At 46.8% G+C, this 13,527-nt stretch overlaps 1 protein-coding gene across 1 annotated transcript in view; it reads left to right on the forward strand.

Moving 5' to 3' along the window:
• LOC119854499 (deleted in malignant brain tumors 1 protein-like) overlaps window positions 1-13,250 on the forward strand; it is an 89,319-nt gene extending 76,069 nt beyond the window's left edge. Inside the window, exons 20-22 of the mRNA XM_043514025.1 lie at window positions 7,048-7,362; window positions 9,766-10,080; window positions 12,486-13,250. Coding sequence (XP_043369960.1) covers window positions 7,048-7,362; window positions 9,766-10,080; window positions 12,486-12,490 — 635 coding nt within the window. The 3' untranslated portion in view covers window positions 12,491-13,250. The remainder of the gene's footprint in view (window positions 1-7,047; window positions 7,363-9,765; window positions 10,081-12,485) is intronic.
• Window positions 13,251-13,527: the final 277 nt, after the last annotated feature.

Raw genomic sequence — 13,527 nt, forward strand, 5'->3', positions numbered from 1 at the left:
AAGGGTTGGGGTCTCAGCAGGACGTGTGGTTGGAGGCAGGGAGATCCCGCAGTCTGTAGAGGGTCTTGCAAGCTCCTTTAGCAACTCCCCAAAACAGTTCCAGCCTCAGCCAACAATAGCAGGGTAGGCAAATATTGGTGCTGTCAAGACTGATTCCCCTCTCTGGCACTTTGAGCACAGAAGGAGGGGGTCCCACAAAATCCTTAAAATACTTTGCCACTCCAGGCTTATATTAAACTCCCAAGTTTACAGATTCCTGGCCTTGGAGTATTGCTGCCGCCACCTAAATGCAAAACCCTTTTGAGAGCCCAGGAAGGTTCACTTGGGAATTCCTTCCTGGGGTACCCCCAAGCTCTTTCACCCCCCCTCCGGAGAAGAGCAGAGAAAAGAAGAGAGCAAAGAAACCAGCTGTTGTCACCAGCTGACCCTAGAATCCTTTGTTCCTCTTAGTAGCTAAAAGAATAACCTGTGCACAGACCCCCTCTTCTTTCTAAGACACAGGAATGAAATCATATTCTTAAAAAGATTATTTGTATTTAAAGAAAGAAAGAAAGAAAGAAAGAGAAAGAAGAAAGAAAGAAACACATCTGGAAAATCAGGGCTGCTGCTTGATGTTAAAAAGCAACTGGAAGATTAAACACCAGGAATTGCTCCCTTGGGGTTCAGCTTAACCATTACAAAAGAACAGAAGTACCTGTGTTCAGCACAGAGGAATTCACAAGCCAAAATAAAGATATAAACTTGTTTGCGTCTATCTAAACATTTCCTGCCCTACTTACATCTATGTAGTTCCACATAAATTATTCTAGGTATGGATGCTGGGAAATTTCCATACCTGGTCCCGAGCTTCTTACAGCAAACCTGCTAGCTTGGTTCTTTCAGACAAAAGACAAAAGACCAGCCGACAGAGGGGCAGATTTTTTTCCAATTTGAAAGTTGCTAGTCTTCCCGTTGGCTCTTTTGGTGAGGTGCCAACTCACTTCCTCTTACCTAAGCATTTCAGTGAGACTTCTTCACCCTTTACAGATAAGGCAAGAAGAGTACAAATACTAAGAAGGATTTTTATAGCTAACTGGCTGGGTGTCCATAAAAGGGTGCTACCTGCCTCCTCATTTACCACAGGTGCAGTGCCAACCAACAGGGACTCTGTGTTCCTCTACTGTTGGAGTCACTTAAATGTGTGGATAAGGTTCACATCCCCATCGACACATTGTAGCAGGATGAAGCCACAATTTGGTCCAGAATTAGGAATCACCAAGGTTTGGACAAGGGTCTGGCCACACCCTTAGTCAACAAGCTCCACAATTTCTATCTATTCACTTGTACAGGGCTGGCCAACTTTGCAGGTCTGCCCAGTCAAGCTTGTCCCCCTAGTGTCCAGATCTTCCCAAAACTGCACGCCATGGAGGGGCAATCTCGGAACCAGTGCCCGGGACAGTCATAAGTGAAATACCGGTCTTGGTCTTGGCTGTGGTGACTGGCTCCACATCCATGTATTTGAGGGGTCCCATCCCCTAGGAATCCCCTGAGTTCAGGATCCTGCAAAACCCCCAGATTTGAGTGCCTCAAGATCCTGGTTTCCCTGGGCTGCTCCCTCCTGTGGTTGTGTGTGGCTTTAAGTCCCCCCAGACCAATGTTGCAGGATCATTTATAGGGGTTTTGGCAGCCAGGTAATTTTCAGTGAGCCGAATGATGTCTGCTATGATCTCTAGATGATCTCTAGGTGCCATAACACCCTCTCTTTTCTCTAAGTGGGCAGTATCTGGGTGAACTGCTCAAGTAGGAGCAGCTTGGCTACCTGAGTTCCCATCCTTGTTTTGGGTTTGAGCCACCTCCAGCATGTATCCTGTAACTTCTGGGTGACCGCAAGGGGGGCCCATATCAAAGGCAAGCAAAGGCATTGCCTTCCCACACAGGTGTCGCAGATGTGCAGCCAAATGCTGGGACCCTGATGGCCCCGCTTCTTCCCCTCCCTGCCTTCCACACTTCAGATGTTTGTTTATGGTTCATGCAGGTTCTCAGGGTGGCTGGGAAGGCTGAGTAGCAGATAGTCTCCTCAGCTGCCCCTGAATGGACAAGCAAGCTCAAATTTCAAGTCAGGTATGCTTTCCCAGCTGCTGGCCCCGATCCCATCCTGCTCCTTGGGTCAGCTAAATGGGTTTCCTCCTGGCATCCCCAGCCACAGCCAGGGAGTCCCCCTATCTTTGCTCAGCTTCCCCCCGATTGCTCTGTGTGGGGTTTCCTCCTCTCCTGCCTCATTGCCCCAGCCCAGCTGCTGCTCACTGGGGTCCTCCTCCCCTTGCCCTCTCCCCCACCCTAGTCCTGCTCTCCCTGCTCAGCCTCCCTCCCCCTCCTCCTCTTGCTAGTGCCTGGAGTGGTGATGGGGGTTTCTCCCATCCAGCTGCTCTGCATGGTCACCACAGTCCCCTCTCTGCTCAGTCTCCCTCCCTCCCCTTGCTAGTGCCTGGTCAGTGGGTCCCCCCCCACTCATGCACCCAGCTGCCGTTTGCACCTCCTGTCCTCCCCTTGCCCTGCAAACGCTTGCTACAATTCTTCTCCCATCTCCCCACCCAGGCTCTCCTCCCCGCCACTTGCTACATGGGTTTCCTCCTCACCCCCCTCCCTGTCCATCTGCTCCCCGGGTTCTTCTTCCTCTCCTCTTCCTGTTCATGTTCGGCCCCCTGCCACTCACTCATTGCAGTCCCCTTCTCCCCATTCACTCAGCCAGCCCTCGGCTCCCTCCCACTCGCTAGGTGGATTTCCTTCCCACCCCCAACTTGTCCCCCCATCCACTGCTCTCCTCGTCCTCTCCTCTGTGCAAAGGTGAAAGTAGGTCGGTGCGCCCCGGTGCGGTGCACCAGTAAGAGAGTGGCTGGCTGGGGGCAGGGCTCTGGACGCTGCCGGCTGACCAGTAAAATTCCTGTCCTGGTGCTGGGCATGGCCGGCCCACCCCTCCCCCTCTGCCATTCCCCACAGGAGCCCAAACCAACCCCCCCCCCCCTTTGGCCGCCAGCCCCAGCAGTGGATGGCCGCTGGGGTGGTGGGCTTGAGCCAGCACCCACAGCCCCTGGGCAGCAGAGCCATAGCGCCCCCAGGGTCGGCCAGACATCATGGTCCCCTCTGCCCCAGCCAGCCCGGGGGATCTGGCAGCCAGGCAGCTCCCCACACCCCTGCCCTGAGCCCCCTCCAGGGGGGTTGTGATAGGACAGTACCTGTAAGAAATTTAAGTTACTTTCACCCCTGCCTCTGTGCTCCCCCTGCAACCGCCCTCACTGCTCTCCATTTCCACCTGCCTTCCTCCTCCCTCGCTTGCCCTACCTGAGTTGCTCCAGCATCAGCTTTGGCTTGGTGTTGAAAGCAGAGGTAGAAGTGTGAAGATCTGGGATTTTATTAATGCCCTCCCCCGCCCCCATCCCAGACTTCCAGTGTGGCACTGGACCCATCATTTAAGGCTTGATCTCAAGGAGAGTCTTTCCACTAATGTAAAAAGGCAGCGGATAGGGGACTTAATTAGCCTCTGCCTCAGTTTCTCCATCCAAAACCAGGGATAATAATAATACTTGCCTGCCTCACAGGAGTTTGTGTAATTTCATTGGTTTCGGTTAGGTGCTTTGCGGTTATCAGATGGAAAGTGCTTAAAAGTGCTACAATTTTGCAAAGTGCTTTTTACAATTCCAAAACCTTTATGCTTTATTCATGCAGTAGGCCCTCCTCCTGGATCACTGGAGAATTTCAGTGTGGGACTGAATGGGACCATGATTCTTTCCATACAACTCCACAGAAAGGGGCAGAAGCAGGACCCCACCGGGCCTGCCCCCATTGTCACTTTTCAAAGTAGGAGGCGGGAGGGCTAGGCAAAGACGCAGGTAGGCCAGCCAGCCTTATGCTCTGTGTGCTGTCAGTCAGTGTGCTCCAGGGAGGGCTGGATCACTTGTGGCACCAGGCACCCTATGCTGTCCAGTCCTCAGGGCCAGCTAAGCAGGACTGGGCAGCTGAGGCTGAGCAATAAATGGCCAGGAGGAATGGATCCCCAGCCCCCTTGCCCTGGGCCAGAGCCCCTCAGAGCATGCCCAAAGGTAAGCAGTGGACCGGGGCAATTAGGTTTCTTGTTTAACTTCTGCACTGGGTGGGGTGGGGGAGCACTCAGCTCAGGGGAGAGAGGTATGGAGAGAAGAAAGGGAGGTCGAGGGAGGAGGGATGTGGTGGTGGGGAGGAGAGGAAAGAAGGCATTGGTAGGGTAAAACTCAACTCTTTTCAGTGAATGGGATTTGACTGTTGGCCAGTTTCTCATGAGAATGGGGCTGGGGATTTGGTTTCTTCAGCCCGGGGATATAGGGTCTGCTGGTCTGGTGCATAGAGCTGGCACCACCACACTGCCTCAGTGGGACTTTTTGCCTCCTTAGTTCTGTGAGCTGAGCGGGTGTTGTTGTTAAAGTAGCAGTCAGTCTTTATTTTACTGCCAGGATTCATGTCCCTTTGGCAGTTCTTATTCATTGCCGAGGTGCTTACTGCTGTTAAAACAATAGACACAGGAAGGCTCCAGCTTGGTTGTGTGAAGAAGTGAAAATGAGGTGGCAGCTTTTGCAGTCTGATTTCAGCCATTTTCTTCTTGTCAGGGTGCAAATGCCAGCTGAGGATGAGGCCTGACACCTTGTTTCTTTGTGAAGAAAGGGCAGAGTTTTCTCAATCAGCTCTAACTGTTGCTTGCCTTTATATGTTCCCCAGGATCAAGGAGAGGGGTCGAGGCACTTGATAAGGCCTTTTTGTAGGCTGCATGCATGTCAGGGTATATCAAAAAACCTATGACTGCCATTTTTTATTCCCAAGTTTACTGCTTTTAATTAGGTACCTTCTGCATGTCCAGTCTTCACACACACCCTCTGGCACACAGTGCAAAACATGCTCCATTTTCTTTAGAAGGAAATTGCAGAAAAGTGGAGGGTTATTTTCAAATATCATTTGCCTGGGTTCAGGGGTTTGGCTGGAAGGGACACGCATATGGTGAGCAGGAGGGGGGAGCAGGGAGGGGGAGGGAAGAGAGGAGGGAGACTGGGACGGGAGCAGGCCGTGGGGCTTGGGGCAGAGCAGGGATGGAGTATGGGCGGGGCCACAGGCAGAAGAGATGGTCTGGGAAGCTACTGGCTCTCTAAATGGAAGCTTCACCCAGCGCCCCAGCCATGGTGACTGGGCAGGGTCTTGCTCCTGGTGGGTACTGCTCCCCAGGGAAGCGTAGCCAGAACATCTCTTCTGAGATGTCCAAGGCATTGAAAATTGCTGCCTTGATATAAATATAATTTTGGACTCACCAAGGTCTAATGCACAATACGCCACCTGTGCTACTTCTATTACTTGTGGGCCAGGCACCACAGACCACTGGTCTCAGGGCAGGGGGCTACTGTGATCATCGGCTTAAAGGTTTCAAGAAAGGCCTCGGGATCATCATTGGGCCCCATCTTGGTAAGCCTGATGGGATGGCAGTCACAGTGGGGGCTCCACTGGAATGTGTGGCCGTAGTATCCTGGCCAGCTGCTGGACCAACTGCTGCTGAATCTCTGAATGGAGGGAGGAAGGTGGGGGCCAACCCAGCTGGGAGTCAGAATCCACTGCCCTGGGCTACTTCCTACCACTCCGTTCAGTTTGAGGCATGGACCCTGTAGTCCATTTTGCTGGGCGGCTTGTTTTATATAGGACTCCCTCTTAGGTCCCAGACAGAAGCAATTTGGTAAGAGTGAACCACACAGTGTCTCTGTGGTCTGCTCACTCAGTTACCTGAGGTGCTGGAGGCTCCCCTCCTTCACAGTCTACCTTTGTTTGGGAGACAGTGCTTACTCCCCAGATGGCTGCCCAGGCTGGCCAGCTAGTGCTTTTTCCCTTCAGGTAGGGAGACAGCTAGCTCCTGCTTCTTCACCAGTTAGCCCAAACTAAGCCAGGCTTTCTTCTCCCCATGCTGCTTCCAGGCCTTGCATTGACTGCAGGTATAGCACAGTGGGTCTAGCTGGGCCCAAGGGCTCTCTAACAGCTGTCCGCAGTTTGGCAGTTTCTCTGCTTCATCACAGCAACCTAAAATTGCATTTCCTTTTTTCCCAACAGCATTGCATTGTTGATTATGTTGAGGTTGCAATCCATCACAACTCCCAGATCCTTCTCAGCAGTGCTGCTGCCAAACCGATTTTCCCCCTTTCTGTATTTATGCTTTTGAATTTTGTTCCCTAACTTTAGCACCCTACATTTCTATTTGTTGAATTTTGTGTTGTTGTCTTTAGCTCAAGTCTACAATTTACCAAGATCCTTTTGAATTATTGCTCAAACCTCAAAATGTTGGCAAACCCCTCTAGCTTTGTATCATCTGCAAATTTGATTAGTATGCTCTCTAGTCCTACATCCATAAAGGTGTTAAATGACATCATACTCAGAACAGATCCCTGTGGAGGCTTACTTGAGACCTCCTCCAATCTGACATCATTCCATTAAAAGTTACCCTTCGTTTGCAGTGGTTTAACAAGTTATGTATCAACTTAATAGTAGTTCTGCCAAGCCCGCATTTCTCCAGCGTACTTCTCAGAATGTCATGTGCGACTATGTCAAAAACCGTGCCGAAGTCCAGATATATTATGTCCACTATATTCCCCCTATGCCCAAATGAGTTACCCTGTCAAAGAAGGAAATTAAGCTGATTTGTTCATAGTAAATCTATTCTGGGTGCTAGTGATCACCCCTTCATCCTCCAGTTATTCACAAATTTAATGTTTTATACATTAATCAAGTAGTTTTGAAGGTATCAAGCTCAGGCTCACCTGTCTATAGTTCCCTGGCTCCTTCTTTTCCCCCTTTTTAAAGATGGGCACTTAACCATTCCCCAGTCTTCTGGGACCTCTCCTGTCATCCATGAATTGGCCAATATTATTGCCAGTGGGCCGAGATTTCTTCAGCTGATTCTTTTAGCGGACAGGGGTGAGCAACATTGGGCCCCGCTGACTTGAATTCATTCAAATTAGTCAGAAGAACATAGGAATATGCTATAAAAAGTTGGATTTTTTTTCCCTGCAGGAAGCAAACAGATCAGACTGGTGAATGGCGCAGATCAATGCTCTGGGAGAGTGGAGATTCATTACAGTGGAGCCTGGGGAACAGTCTGTGATGATTCCTGGGACATATCAGACGCCAATGTTGTTTGCAAAGAACTGGGATGTGGACGTGCTATCAAAGCACATGACTCAGCTTATTATGGGCAAGGATCAGGGCAGATCTGGCTGGATGATGTGGGTTGCTCTGGAAGCGAATCCTATCTTCGGGACTGTTCCTCCAGAGGATGGGGTCAGCATAACTGTGGGCATGGTGAAGATGCTGGAGTTCTCTGCTCAGGTCTGTTCTTTGAAAGCTTTATAGGTGGGTGGTAACTAACAGAGAAGCCATAAAATGAGAAGAACCCTGAGTATGGCTGTGGAGTGTCTCCTTGCTGGTCACACTATTCTTTTGACGTATATTCCTGTAGCATGGTAACCAGACTTTCCAGCTCTGCCAAACCAAGTGTTCAAAAATCATGAATCAGGTCCCCCAAATCAGGAAATTGGCTGAAAATCATATGATTTAAAATTATGGAATCACAGAACGTAGGCTTAAAAGGGACCACATATGTCATCTAGTTGAACCCCCTACGAAGATGTAGGGTTTGTTTTGTCTAACTATCCAGGACAGGTGGCTACCCAGCCTCCTCTTGGAAGCCTCCGGTGAAGAAGATTCCACAACCTCCCAGGCAGTCTGTTCAATTGTCCTGCTGTTCTTACAGTTAGGAAACTTTTCATGAGATTTAATCTAATTCTGCTCTGCTGTAGTTGTCCTGTCTGTCCTGTCCCATTCTTGTCCTGCCCTCTGTTGCAAGAGAGCAATGTTTCTCCATCTCTTTTTGGGCAGTCTTTCAAGTATTTGAAGATCATTATCATGTACCCCCTAAAGCTCCTCTTTTCCAAACTAAACATACCCGGTTCCTTCAGGCTTTGCTCATATGGCTTGTGTTCCATCCCTTTGATCATCTTTGTCACTCGCCTCTGGATCCTTTCCAGTTTCTCTACATCCTTTCTATACACTGGTGACCAAAACTGTACATACTACTCCAGCTAAGGTTCTACCAGCACCAAATAGAGTGTTGCTATCATCTCCCATGATTCACATACTATGCCTTTATTAATGCAACCTGAAATTGCATTTGCTTTTTTTGCAACAGCATTGCATTGCTGACCCATGTTGAGGCTGTGACCCACCGCAACTCATAGACTCATAGACTTTAAGGTCAGAAAGGACAATTATGATCATCTAGTCTGACCTCCTGCACAACGCAGGCCACAGAATCTCACCCACTCATTCCTGTAACACACCCCTGACCTATGTCTGAGCTATTGAAGTCCTCAACTCGTGGTTTAAAGACTTCAAGGTGCAGAGAATCCTCCAGCAAGTGACCCGTGCCCCACGCTGCAGAGGAAGGCGAAAAACCCCCAGGACCTCTGCCAATCTCCCCTGGGGGAAAATTCCTTCCTGACCTCAAATATGGTAATCAGCTAAACCCTGAGCATGTGGGTGACTCACCAGCCAGACACCCAGGAAAGAATTCTCTGTAGTAACTCAGATCCCACCCCATCTAACATCCCATCACAGGCCATTAGGCATATCTACCATGAATAGTCAAAGATCAATTAATTGCCAAAATTAGGCTATCCCATCATATCATCACCTCCATAAACTTATTGAACTTAATCTTGAAGCCAGATATGTCTTTTGCCCCCACTGCTCCCCTTTAGAAGGCTGTTCCAGAACTTCACTCCTCTGATGGTTAGAAACTCCCAGATCCTTCACAGCTGTGCTGGTGCCAAGCCAGTTATCCCCCGTTCTGTAGTTATGCCTTTGGTCTTTCTTTCCTAATTGTAGCACCTTACATTTGTCTTTGCTGAATCTTATTTTGTTATCTATAGCCCAGTTCTCCAATTTATCTAGATCCTTTTGAATTTTAGCTCAATTCTCCAAATTGTTGGCAACCCCCGCAGTTTTGTGTCATCTGCAAATTTGATCAGTATGCTCTATATTCCTACATCCAAGTCACAAATTAATGTGTTAAGGAACACTGGGCCCAGAACAGATCCCTATGGAACCTTACTTGAGACCTCCCTCCAATCTGACATCATTCCATTAAAAAGTTACTCTCTGTTTATGATTGTTTAATCAATTATGTATTCTCTTATTGGTAGTTCCACCAAACTGGCATTTATCCATCTTATTTATCAGATTGTCACGTGGGACAAAAACTTGCTAAAGTCCAGGTATATTGTATGCACCATATTCCCCCTATGACCAAACGAGTTACCCTGTCAAAGAAGGAAATCAAACCAGTTTGGCATGATTTGTTCGTAGTAAATCCATACTGGGCTCTAATGATCATCCCTTCATCCTGCAGGTATTCACAAATGGAATGTTTTATACTTTGCTTTAGTGGCTACCCAGGTATGGAGGTCAGGCTGACAGGTCTATAGTTCCCCATATTTCTTTTCCACCCGTTTTTAAATGATGGGCACTATGTTAGCTCTTCTCTAGTCTTCTGGGACCTCTCCTGTCATCTCCCTCCAAGTTTGTAAATATTATTACCACTGGGCTGAGATTTCTTCAGCTAATTTCTTTAGCAGACAGAGGTGAACAATATTGGGCCCCGCTGACTTGAATTCATTCAAATTAGTCAGAACATAGGAATATGATATTAAAAGTTGGATTTTTTCCCTACAGGAAGCAAACAGATCAGATTGGTGAATGGGGGAGATCCTTGCTCTGGGAGAGTGGAGATTCATTACAATGGCACCTGGGGTACAGTCTGTGATGATTCCTGGGACACATCAGATGCCAATGTTGTTTGCAAAGAACTGGGATGTGGACAGGCCATCAGTGCACCTGGCTCAGCTTATTATGGAGAAGGATCAGGGCAGATCTGGCTGGATGATGTGGGTTGCTCTGGAAGCGAATCCTATCTTCGGGACTGTTCCTCCAGAGGATGGGGTCAGCATAACTGTGGGCATGGCGAAGACGCTGGAGTTCTCTGCTCAGGTCTGTTCTTTGTAAGTTTTATTGAATGTAATTAATAGGGGGATTATATAAAAGGTGGGTGTTAACTAACAGAAAAGCCATAATATGAGTATGATAGTGAAGAGTCTCCTTCCTGGTCACACAACTCTTTTGTTATATATTCCCGTGAAACGGTAACCAGACTTTCCAGCTCTGCCAAACCTGTGTTCAAAAATCATGAATCAGGCCCCAAAAATCAGAAAATGTCTAAAAATAATGTGATTTAAAATCAGAGAATTACAAGATTAGATGGGACCACCAGGGTCATCTAGTGGAATCCAGCCTCCTTTTCAAAATGTCCAGCAAAGGGGCTTCCACAACCTCCGTAGACAGCCATCATATTCCATTGTCCTACTGTTTTTACAGTTAAGAAGTTTTTTTCTGAGATTTAATCTAAATGTGCTATGGCATAGTTTGAATGCACTGCCTCTTGTCCTACCCTCTATGGCAAGAGAAAACAATTTTTCTCCATCTTTTTTGTGGCAGCCTTTCAAATATTTGAAGTCCACTGTCATGTCCCCCCTTAATCTCCTCTTTTCCAAACTAAACATACCGAGTTCCTTCAGCCTTTGCTCATACAGCTTGATTCCATCCCTTTGATCATCTTTGTCCCTCACCTCTGGAGCGTTCAAAAGCTGTGCTGAACAGGGAATTAATATAATGTTGGGTACAAAACTAAGAGAGAAGCGGTAAAATGAGAAGATAGCTGTATGTGACACAAGAGAAACACTCTGCTTGTCACATGATTGTTTCTGGCATTTTTTCATTGGAATGATAACTAACCGTTCAACTCCAGACGGCAGAGTTCAAATCCATTTTTCGGTCAGAAGTGAGTAGTCCGGTATTTTCCATGTTAGTCTCCATTGAGTATACCGCAAATTTCACCACACAATTCTGCATAAATGGCAATCTCTGCTCAAGAAAGGTGAATAGCTGGAACAGCAGAGAGTTGTATCAGGCAGAACTCTTTTGAAAATAGGCCACTTATTACTGAGCCTAAATGAGCTCTGTTGAAAACTCTGGTCCAGTGTGTTGATTTAATGTTTTGCAAATATATGAAACAATAAGAATGGTAAGCACGGTCCTCTGTTCTGTCATAATGCCCCTTATGAGCCTTTAATGTGTGCCAGATTCAGTTCCCTCAAGCTGCTCTTTCAGACACCACTGGAACAGGCATATCCTTCCCTGAATACTAGGTTCATCGCCCACTGATGTCAGTGTGGTGCAGACTGAGGGTAGTTTATTGACCATGCTTTATCAGGGAAATGTATTGAAATTAAAACTTTTGTAAATGATGTCAGGTTTAGGGTGCAAGTGATAAACAGAGAACACATTTTTTAAAAGATTTATCTCTGTATTTAATTATACAAAAACTATCTGTTGGACAGATTCCTTTTAAATTGTTCCCAGCCATCATTGTCCTTCTGTACCTACCTGAACCTATCCACGCAGACTCTTCTCAGTGGGTTTCCTCTTTAGACAGGCCCATTACAGCAATTTAGAGGGGAATTTTCACAGGCCCTCCTTTGGATACTCTATTGAAGATTTAGGAACTTTTGGGAACTCAGGCCTGATCTACACATACACATACATTAGGGTGCTACAATGGAATAGTTATAGTATCCATAGTGTAGACCAGTCCTAAGACAAGAAGTGTTGCTTTCACAGCAGAATTGGAGTGGCGTTTGGTCTTTGTAAACCTACTCTTATCATTGACATCCAGTTTGTCTAGACTTGACAGGTTGCCCAACCATTGAATTTTTAAAACCTCACTACTCAGTGATGCTGTATTCTCCTGGCTCTGATGTTCTCCCTCTTTCTAAATGTCACAGTTTGTGTACAAATTGCCCTTCTCTGTTTTGCAAAGTTTTCAAAAGCTTGGGCAGGATCTTGTTAGAAGGATAAATGTGCTGCCTCTCTTTCCTCTGGCTCTTTCCCCAGAAATGTCTCTTAATGTACAACCCAAACATGGTGAGGTTCTTTACCACAATTCTCCTTGGTGCTGTCCTCCCATTGCACAATCCGCCAGTGGCCCCCTCCCATGAAGCCACCTCCTTCCTCTCTACTCTTAAACCACTGGTCAATGTATGATATTCAGTTCTTTGCTTTTAAGTGCTTGAGTTTTACAAGCGATGTGGTGCAGTAAGTTTTGTCACTCAGCAAATCTTGCTAGTGTTTATTGGGATATACATAAACCTAATGGATCAATACTTGTCCTGGGCCCAGTTAGAAGAATAAAGAGGGGATAACATCTTATAAATACTGTAGGATGCATAGCCTTGCTATACTAGTGCATCTAAATATAGAACGAGTACATTTATTAGAATATTTTATATATATTTATAATATAATATACACATTTAATATATTTAATATATTATTTTCAGGTTAGAGTCTGCATTCACTAAGAAGTGAAAATGGTTCTTGGTTCATGAAAGACAACCTCTCATGACCCAGACTATGAAGAATCTGAACATAGTAGCACCCTTGGATCATCAATAGAAGAATACTGAGTTTAGATAAAATACAGCATGAGTCAGTAAACTCTTTATGATCAGCTTCTTTCCTTGAGAAAAGCTCAGCTGTGGCACACTGATATAATACTGTTCATAGATACTAAGGTCAGAAGGGACCATTATGATCATCTAGTCTGACCTCCTGCACAATGCAGGCCACAGAATCTCACCCACCCACTCCTGCAATAAACCTCTCACCTATGTCTGAGCTATTGAAGTCCTCAACTCGTGGTTTAAAGACTTCAAGGTGCAGAGAATCCTCCAGCAAGTGACCCATGCCCCATGCTACAGAGGAAGGCGAAAAACCCCCAGGTCCTCTTCCAATCTGCCATGGAGGAAAATTCCTTCCCGACCCCAAATATGGCGATCAGCTAAACCCTGAGCATGTGGGCAAGACTCACCAGCCAGATACCCAGGAAAGAATTTTCTGTAGTAACTCAGATCCCACCCCATCTAACATCCCATCACAGAGAGGCTTCTAAAGTTGCAGGAAATACAAGCGCATCTAGGAAAACGTTGCCAAATTTTCTCTGTATAATTTTCCATTGATCAAACTGTGTAGAATTTTCCTGCTTTTTTATTCATGTAATTTTTCCAGCTTGAATTTCTGTTTTTTCTTATTAAAATCTTTTTTAAAGTCTTACCAAAATTTGATGCTTCTGTCCTGAGATGAATTGTGCAGCTTCCCAGGGACAAGAGATTAAACAAAATCACAGAGCAAGTGTCACCTCTGTGAGGAGAGGTGTCCGGGCACCAACCACTTGCAGCAGCATCCTCCACCCCAGCACTCCAACCCTAATCACAGCTTAGTGCAGAGAGGAAGACCTAGGGTGCAAGGAGAGTGGAGTCCCAAGGTCCAAAGAGAATGGAGTTAGGTGTTCTCAGTGGTGGCAGATGACAGAACAAAGAGTAA

This window comes from Dermochelys coriacea, chromosome 4, assembly GCF_009764565.3.
Source record: "Dermochelys coriacea isolate rDerCor1 chromosome 4, rDerCor1.pri.v4, whole genome shotgun sequence".
NCBI classification, from domain to species: domain Eukaryota; kingdom Metazoa; phylum Chordata; order Testudines; family Dermochelyidae; genus Dermochelys; species Dermochelys coriacea.